This window comes from Xiphophorus couchianus, chromosome 10, assembly GCF_001444195.1.
Source record: "Xiphophorus couchianus chromosome 10, X_couchianus-1.0, whole genome shotgun sequence".
Lineage (NCBI taxonomy): Eukaryota > Metazoa > Chordata > Actinopteri > Cyprinodontiformes > Poeciliidae > Xiphophorus > Xiphophorus couchianus.
In genome coordinates, this window is record NC_040237.1 from 17,686,714 (window position 1) to 17,698,487 (window position 11,774).

The following is an 11,774-nucleotide window of genomic DNA, read 5'->3' on the forward strand; positions in this document are numbered from 1 at the left end:
AACTGATGACAATGATTTCAGTCTGACCCTGTGTACTGTATATGTACAAATATTTTAACATAAAGACTTGTTTTTTATGTGTAAAAAAGCTACATGTGAACTAGAACGTGTCAGTTATTAATATCCTTATATACTAATACTAATTACTACTTTATTTACTAATCTGTAATTTACATGAAAATATTGTACACAAAAAACAATTTGCAAGAAAATGTGCTAACGTTTGAAATTGAAAGGAAAAACCCAAGAGGACAAGTTGGCATCTCCTCTTTGTTTGCTTCCCAATGTGAGTGCAGATTTTAGATATCCATAAAGAAGTCCAGATTAATAAAGATTGTAACAGGGTAGATTTACTAAGTAACAGAATTAAGAGTTTATGTACATCCTGTCTTGTTATATAGCTCAAAGAATTTAGATTAAGCTAAAACAGGATTTGCTTAAGTTATTCCTGAATTCAGATGTTCTTTATAAAGTAAAGAACATCTGATCATTTAGCTAATAAAGGTATTGAGGGGAATGATTAGCAGATCATCTAGCTAAATTGTCTGAAATTAAATTTATTATCAAGTACCGAGTTAAATCTGGATGACAGCGGCTTTGGGAGGAGGGAACCAAAGATCAACATTTGTTTGATCTGTGGATTAACATTTGTTTCTCCCTACTTTCTGCTACGAAGACAGCAGAAAGTAGGGAGGATAGAAACAATTGAAGGAAGTTGAAAAGAACAAGCAGCGATGACCAAGTTACAGCTACAACATGTAAGGTTGTAGGTTGGAGGGTAATCATTCAATAGGAAAATGTGGTATTGACATGGAGACAGTAAAACATAAAATTTAATGTGAACAACATAGTGTGTGTGGAGAGTAATTTAAAACAAGAATTAAAGAAACATTAAGGATGAATGTGACATTGGTAAAACATAACAAGATAAAGAAAGTATTTATTACATTTCTAATACATCATAGCCACCCGCCAAAAAAAAAAAAAAAATTCAAGAAGATGTTTTGGCACCACCCCGCTTCCATACTAGCGCGTTCACGTACCTGAACTCCCATTGAATTGAAACTAGCCTGGACTGGTAAGTTGTGGAGCGCGGTAAGTGATGAGTACCACTGAGTATCTCTTATTCTTGTGTTTATTTTAGTTTATATAGTTTATACGCATCACTAGGGAGACGGAAGCGTCATTAAAGCAGTAGGAAGTTATCAGTTTATTAACATAGAGTGGTTACGTTAAGCTAGCTAGCTAGCGTTATTGTTAGACTTACGTTGGTTTTATTTTAGTGGTAATAATGGCGCTAAGTAAATCTTAGCCGATTTCTAACTTGCGTGTAGTTTCAACGTGCGTATTTGAGAGCTTCTCTTAACACTTTGCTGCACAGCAGTTGACGCATTGGAATGGATTTGTGAATACGAAGTTTCTGCGTAAGCGACGTTGCTTACGTACGAAGCATGGACGCATAAAGTCCAAGGCGTCTTGTTGAAATGACTGCATCCCGGTGCAGAGCTGAAAACCGGCCAGATGGCGGAGTGGAACGCTTACTACCAGAACGAGGACGAGGAGCAAGAGCAAGAGGAAGCGGAGCTGTCTGGAGGTAAATCCGGGTCACGTCCATGTCTGAACCAGCTGCCTGCCATCACCATGATATGTCCGGGTCCATACCTGAGTACAGTGAACTCATCGGCTTGATAAAAAAAAAATAAAACAAAACAAAAACAACCAGATTGACATGCGGCAATATGGTGGAAATGATCGTCACAAAATGGGTCACTATTAAGGTCATAAAGTTCTGCAATAATTCCTAAGGTATCTGAGTACTGCACCATTACACCATCACTTATGTCAAATTCTGATTTGAATGTTGCAGCTGAAGTCGAGACTCAATAGACCAGACATTATTCCAATTTTGTTATGCTCAAATATTGGTAAGTTGTTGTGAATTTCATCTCTTTAGCTGACGGAGAGACACCCAGTGTTCTCTTCTGCTGCTGTAGTCCATATTTAGTTTCAGAGAGATGATATTCTGTACACCTTGCTTGTGACAAACGGTTATTCTTTTATATACCTCCAGACTGGTCATATGTGTGCTGTGCCATACAGTAGCATATTTGACATCCCCCAACATCTAGCTCTAACTTAAAGTGCAGTCTTTCATACAGGAACACACTTTAAGTTAGAGCTTCATTTCATTCCATATTTCTTTCAATCCCTCTCTGGAAAATAAGTTTCCACAATCACAAGGTCATGGTGTCATCACAACATTACAAAAAGCCACTAATCAATCTAGCGTCTTGTTTTGTTATGAAGTTCCTCTTTTTAAAGTGTTTATTTTAGAATGACAGCATCCTGGAGTTCAGAAAAGTTGAAGGTAAAACATTTTTGAACCAAAGCAAGTGTCTCTGTCTTTGACAGGAGATTACAAAGTCTCGGGCAGAGACAGCCTGGTCTTCTTGGTCGACGCCTCCAAGGAAATGTTCATCAAAGGCGAAGATGGACAACCCTCTAACTTTGACATGACCATGCAGGTAAGGAGTTCAGTTGTTGTTTTTTGTTTAATCCTGTTGACATTCTCTTACTTCTGTATTCCATTAAAACAACCAAAACAAAACCTCTCATCTTTATGTGTTTTCAGTGAAACATTCTTGAAATCTTTTTAAATCTTCACGTTGCTGGGATGAATTCACCCGCATCTCGTGTTGCTCGCAGGTCGTGCGGAGTGTGTACACCAGCAAGATCATCAGCAGCCACCGGGACCTGGTGGCCCTGGTGTTCTACGGCACAGAGCAGAGCAAGAACCCCAGGAACTCGTTCAAACACGTTTACGTGTACCACGACCTCGACGAACCAGGTCAGAGGCCGCGCGGCGACGAAAGGGGAAAGTCACGGCGCGGAGAGTGAAAACCTTTGCCCCTTCAGGTGCGAAGCGGGTCCAGGACGCGGATGCTCTGCGGGGCGAGAAAGGCGCGCGGCTTGCAGCGCAGGCCCTGGGGAGCGGGGAGACGTCTCTGGGCGACGCCCTGTGGTGCTGCGCCAACCTCTACAGCGACATCAAGCTGCGCCTCTCGCACAAACGCCTCATGATCTTCACCTGCAGGGATGATCCACACGGGGGCGACGGCGCCAGGGACCGACAGGCCCGCACTAAAGCCAGCGACCTGAAGGAGACGGGTCAGTTTGGAGAAAAAGATGCCTCTGTTTATATGGTTAAAAAAATTTACAAAAGAATGTACATTAGGTCGCCTGCTTCCTTTAAAGGAAATAATCACATGTCCATCAAATCGATGCCTAACTTTTACTTTATGTTCCTCTTCTGACAGAAATTGGTTTACTTACAGGTATAAATCCCAAATCAACTTGAATTTTCACGTGTATTTTGACTTACTGTCACAGTGCAGGTCCCTCCGACGATCCCCTGCTAGAATTCATGGTAGATTCAAATTTATAGCATCTAGGTGTCTAAATATGTTAGGAAAACCCACGTAAGCAAGTGCAGCTTGTAAATCAAAGCAGTTTTCTAACTTCGCAGCAGCGTCCGACACGCAAACGGTTTGCAGCTTCTTGTTTGATCAGCCTGTGTCTGATCTGTCCCGACTCCTCCGGGTGTCCTCAGGTGTCCTTATCGATTTAATGCACCTGACAAAACCGGGCGGCTTCGACGTGTCGCTCTTCTTCCGGGACATCGTGAGCCCGCCCGAGGACGACGGCGAGCTCGGCCTGCAGCTGGAACCGTGCGACAAACTGGAGGACCTTCAGAAACGGGTCCGGGCCAGAGAGACCAAAAAGAGAGCCTTGGCCAGGTAACAGGAAAAAAAACAACGTTTTTTTCTGTTTCCATTTTGCCATTTACTTGTACTAGATCAAATAGTAGCAGACTGGCTACGATGTTGTCTTGGTACAAGTAGGACATAGACTGAAGTTCATAATCTGCAGTTCGAACCAGATATTTACAGACACTGTAAAAAAAATAAAAAGGACAAACTTTTTGTATTTACCTGTTGACATTACATTAGATTTGTTTTGTTCCGTTTGGATGAGTGCAGTTATTACTTTCTGCTAAATTCCAAAGTAATGAAGACTTTTTGTCATTATTCATTAAGCCAAAACTGTACAAATAATTATAGTCATTTTGCATTTAAGGTAAAAAAAACCAAACAGTATATATTTTTTCTGTAAACCCAAAACTCCTCAAGTGGCCTAGTTTTAGCTTCAAATTATACATATACTGTATATATATATGTATAAAAAAACAAACACAAAGACATTTATTAAACACCATTTGCTGTCCAATTATTAACCGATTAATCCGAAAAATAATCAATAGGTCAATACATTGTATTGATAAGTAGAGCAGAAAGACCTGAGCTTTTAACATGTTGATTAGAAGTTGGAAGTTTTTTGGGGTTTTTGGTCTTTTTTTAAGCAATAAAATGTTTTTCTTATTTAAAAAATAAATTGAATTATTTATTTGCTTCTTTTAATCGATTGGTAAAATAAATTTTGGTATGTAAACATCCGGTTTTAACTGCATGGAATCAAATCGTATCACAAAACCAGAATTTCCCAATACGACAAAACAAATATTTCCATTCAACCTAGTCAAAGTCCATTTCTCCTCTTGTTTATTGGCCTTTTGCTTCGTGCTGTTCAGCTGTGTGTTCACCCCCTGCCCGTCCCTGTGCTGTGTCGTGTTCAGGTTAAGCTTGACTCTCGGTGAGGGTCTAAACGTAGCGGTGGGCGTGTACGCAACCGCGGTAACGGCTCGGAAACCCGCCTCCGTCAGACTGTACCGGGAAACCAACGAACCGGTGCGCAGCAAAACCCGCACCTTCCACACTCAGACCGGCAGCCTGCTGCTGCCCAGCGAGATAAAGAAGGCCCAGGTACACGGCAGCTGGGTTGAAATATAAATGAACTTTTTTAAATTGAAATTATTAGCATTGTTTAGCTGTAATGCTTAGGACCATTTCTGAAGCCCGATGGGCCCTATGGGGGACCAAAGCCTGGTACCAAAAAAATACGTTGTTCTTTGCTTCACATGTTGTGTGCATTAGTAACATTTTCGAGCTATTTGTAATTTAGAATAATAATAAAAGAAACAAAGCTATGGCAAAAAGTAACATTTAGTTTCAGCCCGAAGAAAACCCGATATAAATAATTATCTTATTTTAGGGGTAAAGATGCAGTTAGTCAGCGTGGGGCGTGGCACTGCTCACTGCTTAGTCACCTTTGTATCGAACTCAGCTCAGGTGGCATAGTGGCATGCTATGTATCTTTAATTGTGTTCTAAAAACAAAAGTTCTACAACTCACCCTAAGAAACTGAGAAACGTTCCTGCAGACATCAGTTCCTTTCCATGTTTTCTTCTTGTCGGTATCTTCATCTTCTTTTAAACCACTTTTACACAATCCTTTGGTAAGCTAAATGCACGCTTCACACTTTGAGCTCACATTAAGGCAAGTGACGGACCACTAGGCGGCGTCAGCTGACCTCAGTTTGAGAGACACAGGTTTAGAGGTATGGCGTGAGTTAAGTTTTGGTTAATGGTTAGGGTAAATGTCCAGGCAAGGCATAAATGGAAGTAAATACAGAGTCCTAATACAGGTAAAAATACTAACTTGTGTGTGTTGTAGGTGTACGGTAGGAAACAAATAGTGATGGAGAAGGATGAAGTGGATGCCATCAAGAAGTTTCACGACCCCGGACTGTTCCTGATTGGATTTAAGCCGATGGAAAAACTCAAACTGCATCATCACATCCGACCTTCTGTCTTCATCTACCCCGAGGAGGACGAAGTGAAAGGTAGAACTGTGTATACCATTCTGATATTTTACGTAGTTTAAAAGCTCTTCTTATCTTCTGGCTGCATGTAAGGGAGTAGAATTGGCTCCTTCAGACTAACCAGCAGCAATTAGCAAACACCTGGTGGAACTGCTCATCAACTGAGTTCATTGTAGGAGCTGCTTCTCAGTGAAACGCTGGTAAAAATGATGTTAAAGATTCAATAGAGGAGCCATGTTTTGATGACTTCCTGTAGGCGGAGTTTCAGGAGAACAGGAGCTTCTTAAAGAGACAGAGGCTCAATTTCAAGACGTTAAATTATAAACTCCAGTTTCATTAGTCATATATACTAAATTCTGCGTTTTTATAACAACTGAAGTTGATTGTTTTAAAATGCCACTGTGTCTTGAATACACATAACACTGCCCCTTTAAAACTGTTTTGTTTTCTTTTTTTGTGTGCTTGTTGTTGTTTCGCTGCACCAGGAAGTGCTTGTCTGTTCTCTGCCCTGTTGAAGAAGTGCGTCGAGAGAAACGTGTTTGCTCTGTGTCGCTCTGTCTTCCGCCGAAACTACCCACCCAGGTTTGTTGCCTTGGTGCCTCAGATGGAAGCGGTGGACGAAGGGAAGGTCCAGATCACACCTCCAGGTAAACAACTGTTGGGACTCTCGTGTTTGCTGTGACTCTTGGTGGTTTTAGCGTCGCAAGAAGCCAAAAGATTAAACCTAGATCAGGAAGTTGAAGTCATAAACGGAGTCTCTGTTGCAGCTAGTGTTCATATGAAGGTTTGTTTGTTTTTTGTTCTATGATGGATTTATGTAGATCTACTCTCTGCTCCCTTTATTAGGTTTCAATGTCATCTACCTGCCGTATGCCGACGACCTGCGAACTCTCGATCCTCCTAGATGTCCGCCAGCCTCACAAACACAGGTTAACAAGATGAAGGAGATCGTCCAGAAGCTCCGCTTCAAATACAGGTCAGTTTACGAAGACACCGATTCCAGAAAAAATCCCCAGTTGTAAAATATATTTCTTACACTCTTGCTGTTAGCAAACGTTTTGCCAAACTCTAGTCTTCTTCGGAAGCTTGGAGTATACAGAGGGAGGGAGCTGCTGGTAATCATGTCACCAGTGTGTTTTGTTGGGTTTTTTGAGTTTCAGAAGTTCAAAATTTTCAAATTTATATAATAAATAAATAATTATTTGTTTTTATTGATTGCGCTTTTGGGGGGGGGGGATTTCATTTATTTATATATTTTGGTCTGTTTGCACTGCCCTTGACACGCCGTCGTATAGATGTGATGACGTCACATTATTTATTGTAGTCCTCTCTGTAAGCTGCTTCCTTCCTCCGCCATGTCATGCAGGAGTGATGCTTTCGAGAACCCAGTCCTCCAGCAGCACTTCAGGAACCTGGAGGCCCTGGCTCTGGACATGATGGCCCCAGAGGACATCGAGGATCTCATCAGTAAGAAGCCGATTACTTTACTTTCTGTACCCCACATTCAGTACTTCTGTCTAAACTCTCTAACCTTCTTTCTTCTTCATGTGCTTTTTTTTCTTTTCTTTTCCCACACCTCAGTGCCAAAAGTGGACCAGATTGACCAGCGACTCGGCCCTCTGGTGGATGAGTTTAAGGATCTGGTCTACCCTGCCGGGTACAACCCAGAGAGCAAACCGGCTCCCAAACGGAAAACGGGTCAGACTCTCGATTCGGTTTTCTGCCGCCGTACTTCAGATCAGACGCCGTTTCCAGCCTGATTGTGTCTTTCTGTTTGCGTGCAGGCGACGCCGGAGCCGGGGCCGAGAAGAAGCCCAAAGTGGGAGCGACGGCGGACGAGCTGAAGGCCCACATGCAGAGCGGCACTCTGGGAAAGCTGACCGTGCCGGTGCTGAAGGAGGCCTGCAAGCAGTTTGGAATCAAAACCACCGGGACCAAGAAGCAGGATCTGATAGACGCTCTGAGCGAGCGACTGGGTTCATGAGGGCATTTTCAGACCTTCAGGGAGGGTTTTTTATGCGCCGGATTAGAGAAGTAGTGAAAGTTAAGTGGAAGAATAAACTGAACGTCTTCACTTGTATTGTGGAAATCCCAGATCTTCTTTTCCAGGCGGAATCATTGGCACATGCCTTTAATTAAACAGACAACAAGTGATGATTATTGGTAACGTGTTGCATTAAAATGTTTCTTCATAAAAGCGAATCTTATTTTTGTATTATTTCAAACTGAAAGAGATTTTTTTTTTTAATCAAAGTCTTTTTATTATTTTTTACATAAACCACAAAAAACACTAACAAAGACACAACAGAAATCCTCCACCGCCCTTCCTGTACCGGATCTGCTGCCCCAACATGTATCCACCTTTTATTCATACATCAGTCAATGCAGAGCACAGGTTTGTGCGTAAATGAAAGGGCAAACATTTGACCTTTACATAAATGTATCTGCTGAAATGTTTTCTACGTAAGATATAAATGGCTGCCAGTCAAACTGGAAGAGGTCGTAGTTCTCATTCAGCATTTCCAGTTCTGCCGGAAAAGAAGGCGCGCCCTTCCAAAGGGAGGCCCGTCAGACACACACCTGGAGGCGTTGTGGCGTCTCCGATCGGGTCCATAAAACGGAAGCGCTGATCGTGTTGAGGGAGTGTCTCTGACCTCAGCAGGAGGTAAACGTCCCGCGTGTGAGCTGTGTCCGAACCAGACGACGTTCCTCAGGAAGGTTTACTCCAACACACACACACACACTCAAAAGGTAACGACTCTTCAGATCCGTTTTACTGTTCAGAAAGTCAAACATGGACTTTGTGCTCGATTGATCTTTGCTTATTGAAACCATACGTTTCCGGATTGTTTTAAAAATAAAGGTTTGAGGTTTCTGATGTGTGTGTGTGCTGTTTTTTTATAAAGATTGATGCTGAAATGGACTGTCAGTGTGAAAATAACGCCGAGGCTGCCCCTGCTGGTAGGAAACTTTAAAAGTTTATAAGAAAAAAATAAAAAGCCATTATTTGTGTTAAAAGTGACAATGTAGAAATTGATTTGACCTCAGAAGGCCTTTCATATAAAATATGCTGCAACAAATCTAATTTTGGAATGCTGTGTGACTCGTGATACATGTGAAGACACACACACACACACACACCCTACATAACAAGTGGGAAATTGCAGTGCTGTGCTAATAATCCTTCTTTATTTTCTTTAGGCTGGTTCATGGGAGGCAGCAACGTCCAGATGGGGGCCTTCGCTGTGGTGGGCTACCTTCTGTACAGATTTTCACAAAGTCAGTCGCTACGACGATCTCGCATATTCACAATCTCATCTTAAACAAAAATAAATAAATAAAATACTCAGAGCATTGTTCTGCTAATGTGTCTTTCACTGAAGCATGGAGCTTGGACACAGTGCCTGTGCATGTAGCGGTCTGATCAATGTCCAAATTTAAATCATATCAAGAGGTTTCGACACGACCTTACACATACTAAATATGGTTAAAAACAAAAAACTTAGTAGACGTTTAAAGTTTTAATTAAAGCATATTTGCCTGTTATGGCCTTTACCATCAAATGTATCATTTCATTTAACAAAAATACAGTAAAATCCCAATAAAACACATTGAGGTTTGTGATTGTAACGTCACCAAATGTGACAAAACTTCAAACACTTTTAAGTACTGTCACAGTTCCCCTTATTTTCTATTTCATGATACAAAGATTGATAATATATTAAGACGACGGACTAATGTGACTATTATATGGAATTCTGTGACGGTGTGAGTCATTTTTATCCAGACGTTTTAAGCTGTTTGGTTTTCCTGCAGCTCTCCCAGCGCTGATCCGTTGGCCGATCCGTTTCTTCTGCTACATTACCGGTGAGTTTTAAAAAATTTTTATCCCCCCCTGACATCTTGACGCTTCACCACGAAGTTTGGCCGGAACCGAAATCACAAGGCAAACGTTTTGTTGGTCCTGCCTCAGGTCTGTCAGCTCTTTGGGGCTGGGTGGGCCGCCTGGTTGGAACCTTCCGCGGTACGAATCCTCAGTCTCACATCCAGTGACGAGGATTTAAAGCAGCCTTAATAAAACTCTTTTACTTTTCTCCTTTTTGTCTCAGGAATCAAGAACCTGTTGAAATGGGTTTCTCGGGTTTGGCGGTTTCTAGTCGGTGAGCGCCTCTTCCTTTTCCGTAGGGTGATATTTCAGTGTTTCATAAATTCAAATCAAAATGCCCTGCAGCTATTCCTGCAACAGAAACACAAAAGACTGTAATTACAACTTAGACTAACGTCTTAATTTGATGCGACCTCAGCATTTTCCTCCAAATTCAAGTGGATGGTTCCCATCATCAGAGCCATCACAGGTCATTATACTCTTCTTTATTGTTTTAAATTGTGTGGTCATTTCCCAAGGGTTCTCCTTACCTCCGACAATTCTCCTCATTTAGTGGGAACACGCATTTATACTTTGAAAAGTAAATCTACTTTAATGTTTTTTAAAAAGTATTTAAATTTCCGATGACGCGTTGCCAATTTACTGACAGAAAACAGAAATGTGTCGTTCCAAAATAGCAAACTTTGTCAGAATACTATTCACACTTCCAACCGGATTGACAGTAATTACTTCCATCATTGCAAATATATAAACTTAAGAAAATGTTTTACGTCAGTGAGTGTATTTGCAATCGCACCTCCAGCCCTTTCATTTCCTGAAAAGCTCTACTTATAGGATCTACTAACAGTGGTGGCTCTTGCATGAATGTGACCCTGGGTGAGCTCTTCCTTCTGCCCCCGACACCCCACCTACCCAAAGCTTTAGTATTTACAAAGATTTCTCTAAGGTTTTTAATATTTGCTGCCTTTTTTTAACCAAATATTTAATTCACACAAAAAAAATGTTTTAAGAGTTTTCAAACAACATTGTTTAAGCATTTACACTAAAACTTCTCACGTCTACAGGATCGTCTGAAGATGGACCACAAATCAGTGGAGCTTCAAGGAAGTCAGATTTGAGGTTGATCTTCCTGGGGCCAAACGTAGCGGACAGATACGTCATAGCAGACGATTTGTTAGCATTAGGTAGCAACAAGACGAGGCCATTCAGCGACGTGGCGAAGAATGGCATCATGCAGACCACAGTACTGGACGGCAGAGAGATCACAGTAATCAACACCCCCGATGTTTTAGGGTCGTCGATGGGGAACGCCAGCCGCGCCAGGGAGGCCCTAAGGAGCCTCCAGCTCACTACTCCCGGTCCACATGCCTTTCTGCTGGTAATCAGGGCTCAAGGCTCCGGCGAGTCGGTCGGCCAGGACCTCACCCGAGCCGTTCGAGGAGCCCTTGAGCTGTTTGGAGAGGGAGTCACGGGATACATTATCCCGGTGATCTCGTATGTAGGCGGCAGACAAAGCTTCACCGTGGAGGAGCTGCTAGAGGGGCTGGAAAAGGCCTGCAATTTATGTGGTCAGAGTCCAGAGCTTGTGGACATCAGCGCATACATTCCACCCAAAGGGAAGTATTCAAGTAGAAGGTCTAAAGACTGTGCTTACAGAGATCTGGTTGAGCATGTGTCGGATGTGAAGGAGAGCAGGGGCCATTTTGTCCACGAGGTATACAAGAGGGAAGATGAGCTGAGGGAGAAGCTGCTGGATGACATGTCCTCTGCACTGGCTCAACAACTGGGCCACAGGTAGATAGGGGAACTACACAGTGAGAGGTGTTGGAGTGTTTGTTAGCCTGGGCCAGAGAAAGAAAAAATGTATATATATATATATATATATATAAAACAAACAAACATATATATTTATTTTTTTTCCATTTGCCCTGCGGTTTTGTCAGTAGCTGCGTTTCCATTGAAAATGAGTGCAAAACTTTGTCGGTATTCTGATATTGTTGAAAAAACACATTTGTAATAGCGGTGTTTACATGAAATAGCAAATGCTGTTATAAACACATGAAAATGAGTTTGTACACACAATAAGTTATTAAAAAACATCCTCCAACTA

At 41.9% G+C, this 11,774-nt stretch overlaps 2 protein-coding genes across 5 annotated transcripts; both read left to right on the forward strand.

The window, feature by feature from the left end:
• Window positions 1–1,026: 1,026 nt before the first annotated feature.
• xrcc6 (X-ray repair complementing defective repair in Chinese hamster cells 6) lies at window positions 1,027–7,980 on the forward strand. 3 transcript variants are annotated; one of them, XM_028029222.1, is made up of 13 exons: window positions 1,027–1,095; window positions 1,505–1,594; window positions 2,413–2,525; window positions 2,707–2,848; window positions 2,917–3,168; window positions 3,611–3,797; window positions 4,694–4,880; window positions 5,631–5,799; window positions 6,264–6,425; window positions 6,625–6,754; window positions 7,145–7,245; window positions 7,360–7,476; window positions 7,563–7,980. In XM_028029222.1, exons 2-13 carry the CDS (start codon window positions 1,522–1,524, stop codon window positions 7,760–7,762), a joined length of 1,833 nt encoding a protein of 610 aa, XP_027885023.1. In that variant the 5' UTR covers window positions 1,027–1,095; window positions 1,505–1,521; the 3' UTR covers window positions 7,763–7,980. The 3 variants fall into 3 exon arrangements, with proteins under 3 accessions (XP_027885023.1, XP_027885024.1, XP_027885022.1); XM_028029223.1 differs by having other exon boundaries at window positions 1,038–1,078; XM_028029221.1 differs by having other exon boundaries at window positions 1,050–1,594.
• Window positions 7,981–8,110: 130 nt separating this feature from the next.
• On the forward strand, window positions 8,111–11,774 carry LOC114151807 (uncharacterized). Of its 2 annotated transcripts, XM_028029225.1 has the most exons (8): window positions 8,111–8,529; window positions 8,685–8,739; window positions 8,980–9,057; window positions 9,595–9,645; window positions 9,752–9,802; window positions 9,888–9,938; window positions 10,083–10,133; window positions 10,729–11,774. In XM_028029225.1, the coding sequence occupies exons 2-8, from the start codon at window positions 8,697–8,699 to the stop codon at window positions 11,460–11,462; spliced, it is 1,059 nt and encodes a 352-aa protein (XP_027885026.1). In that variant the 5' UTR covers window positions 8,111–8,529; window positions 8,685–8,696; the 3' UTR covers window positions 11,463–11,774. The 2 variants fall into 2 exon arrangements, with proteins under 2 accessions (XP_027885026.1, XP_027885027.1); XM_028029226.1 differs by lacking the exon at window positions 10,083–10,133 and having other exon boundaries at window positions 8,114–8,529.

Excerpts from the sequence above, each read along its gene's own strand:
- xrcc6 (XM_028029222.1), top strand. The coding sequence starts at position 1,522 with ATGGCGGAGTGGAACGCTTACTACCAGAACGAGGACGAGGAGCAAGAG. Across the intron at positions 6,426-6,624 it reads GGTCCAGATCACACCTCCAG|GTTTCAATGTCATCTACCTG; the intron begins GTAAACAACTGT and ends TCCCTTTATTAG. Across the intron at positions 7,246-7,359 it reads GGACATCGAGGATCTCATCA|TGCCAAAAGTGGACCAGATT; the intron begins GTAAGAAGCCGA and ends CCCACACCTCAG.
- LOC114151807 (XM_028029225.1), top strand. The coding sequence starts at position 8,697 with ATGGACTGTCAGTGTGAAAATAACGCCGAGGCTGCCCCTGCTG. Across the intron at positions 9,646-9,751 it reads TTTCTTCTGCTACATTACCG|GTCTGTCAGCTCTTTGGGGC; the intron begins GTGAGTTTTAAA and ends GTCCTGCCTCAG. Across the intron at positions 9,803-9,887 it reads CCTGGTTGGAACCTTCCGCG|GAATCAAGAACCTGTTGAAA; the intron begins GTACGAATCCTC and ends TTTTTGTCTCAG.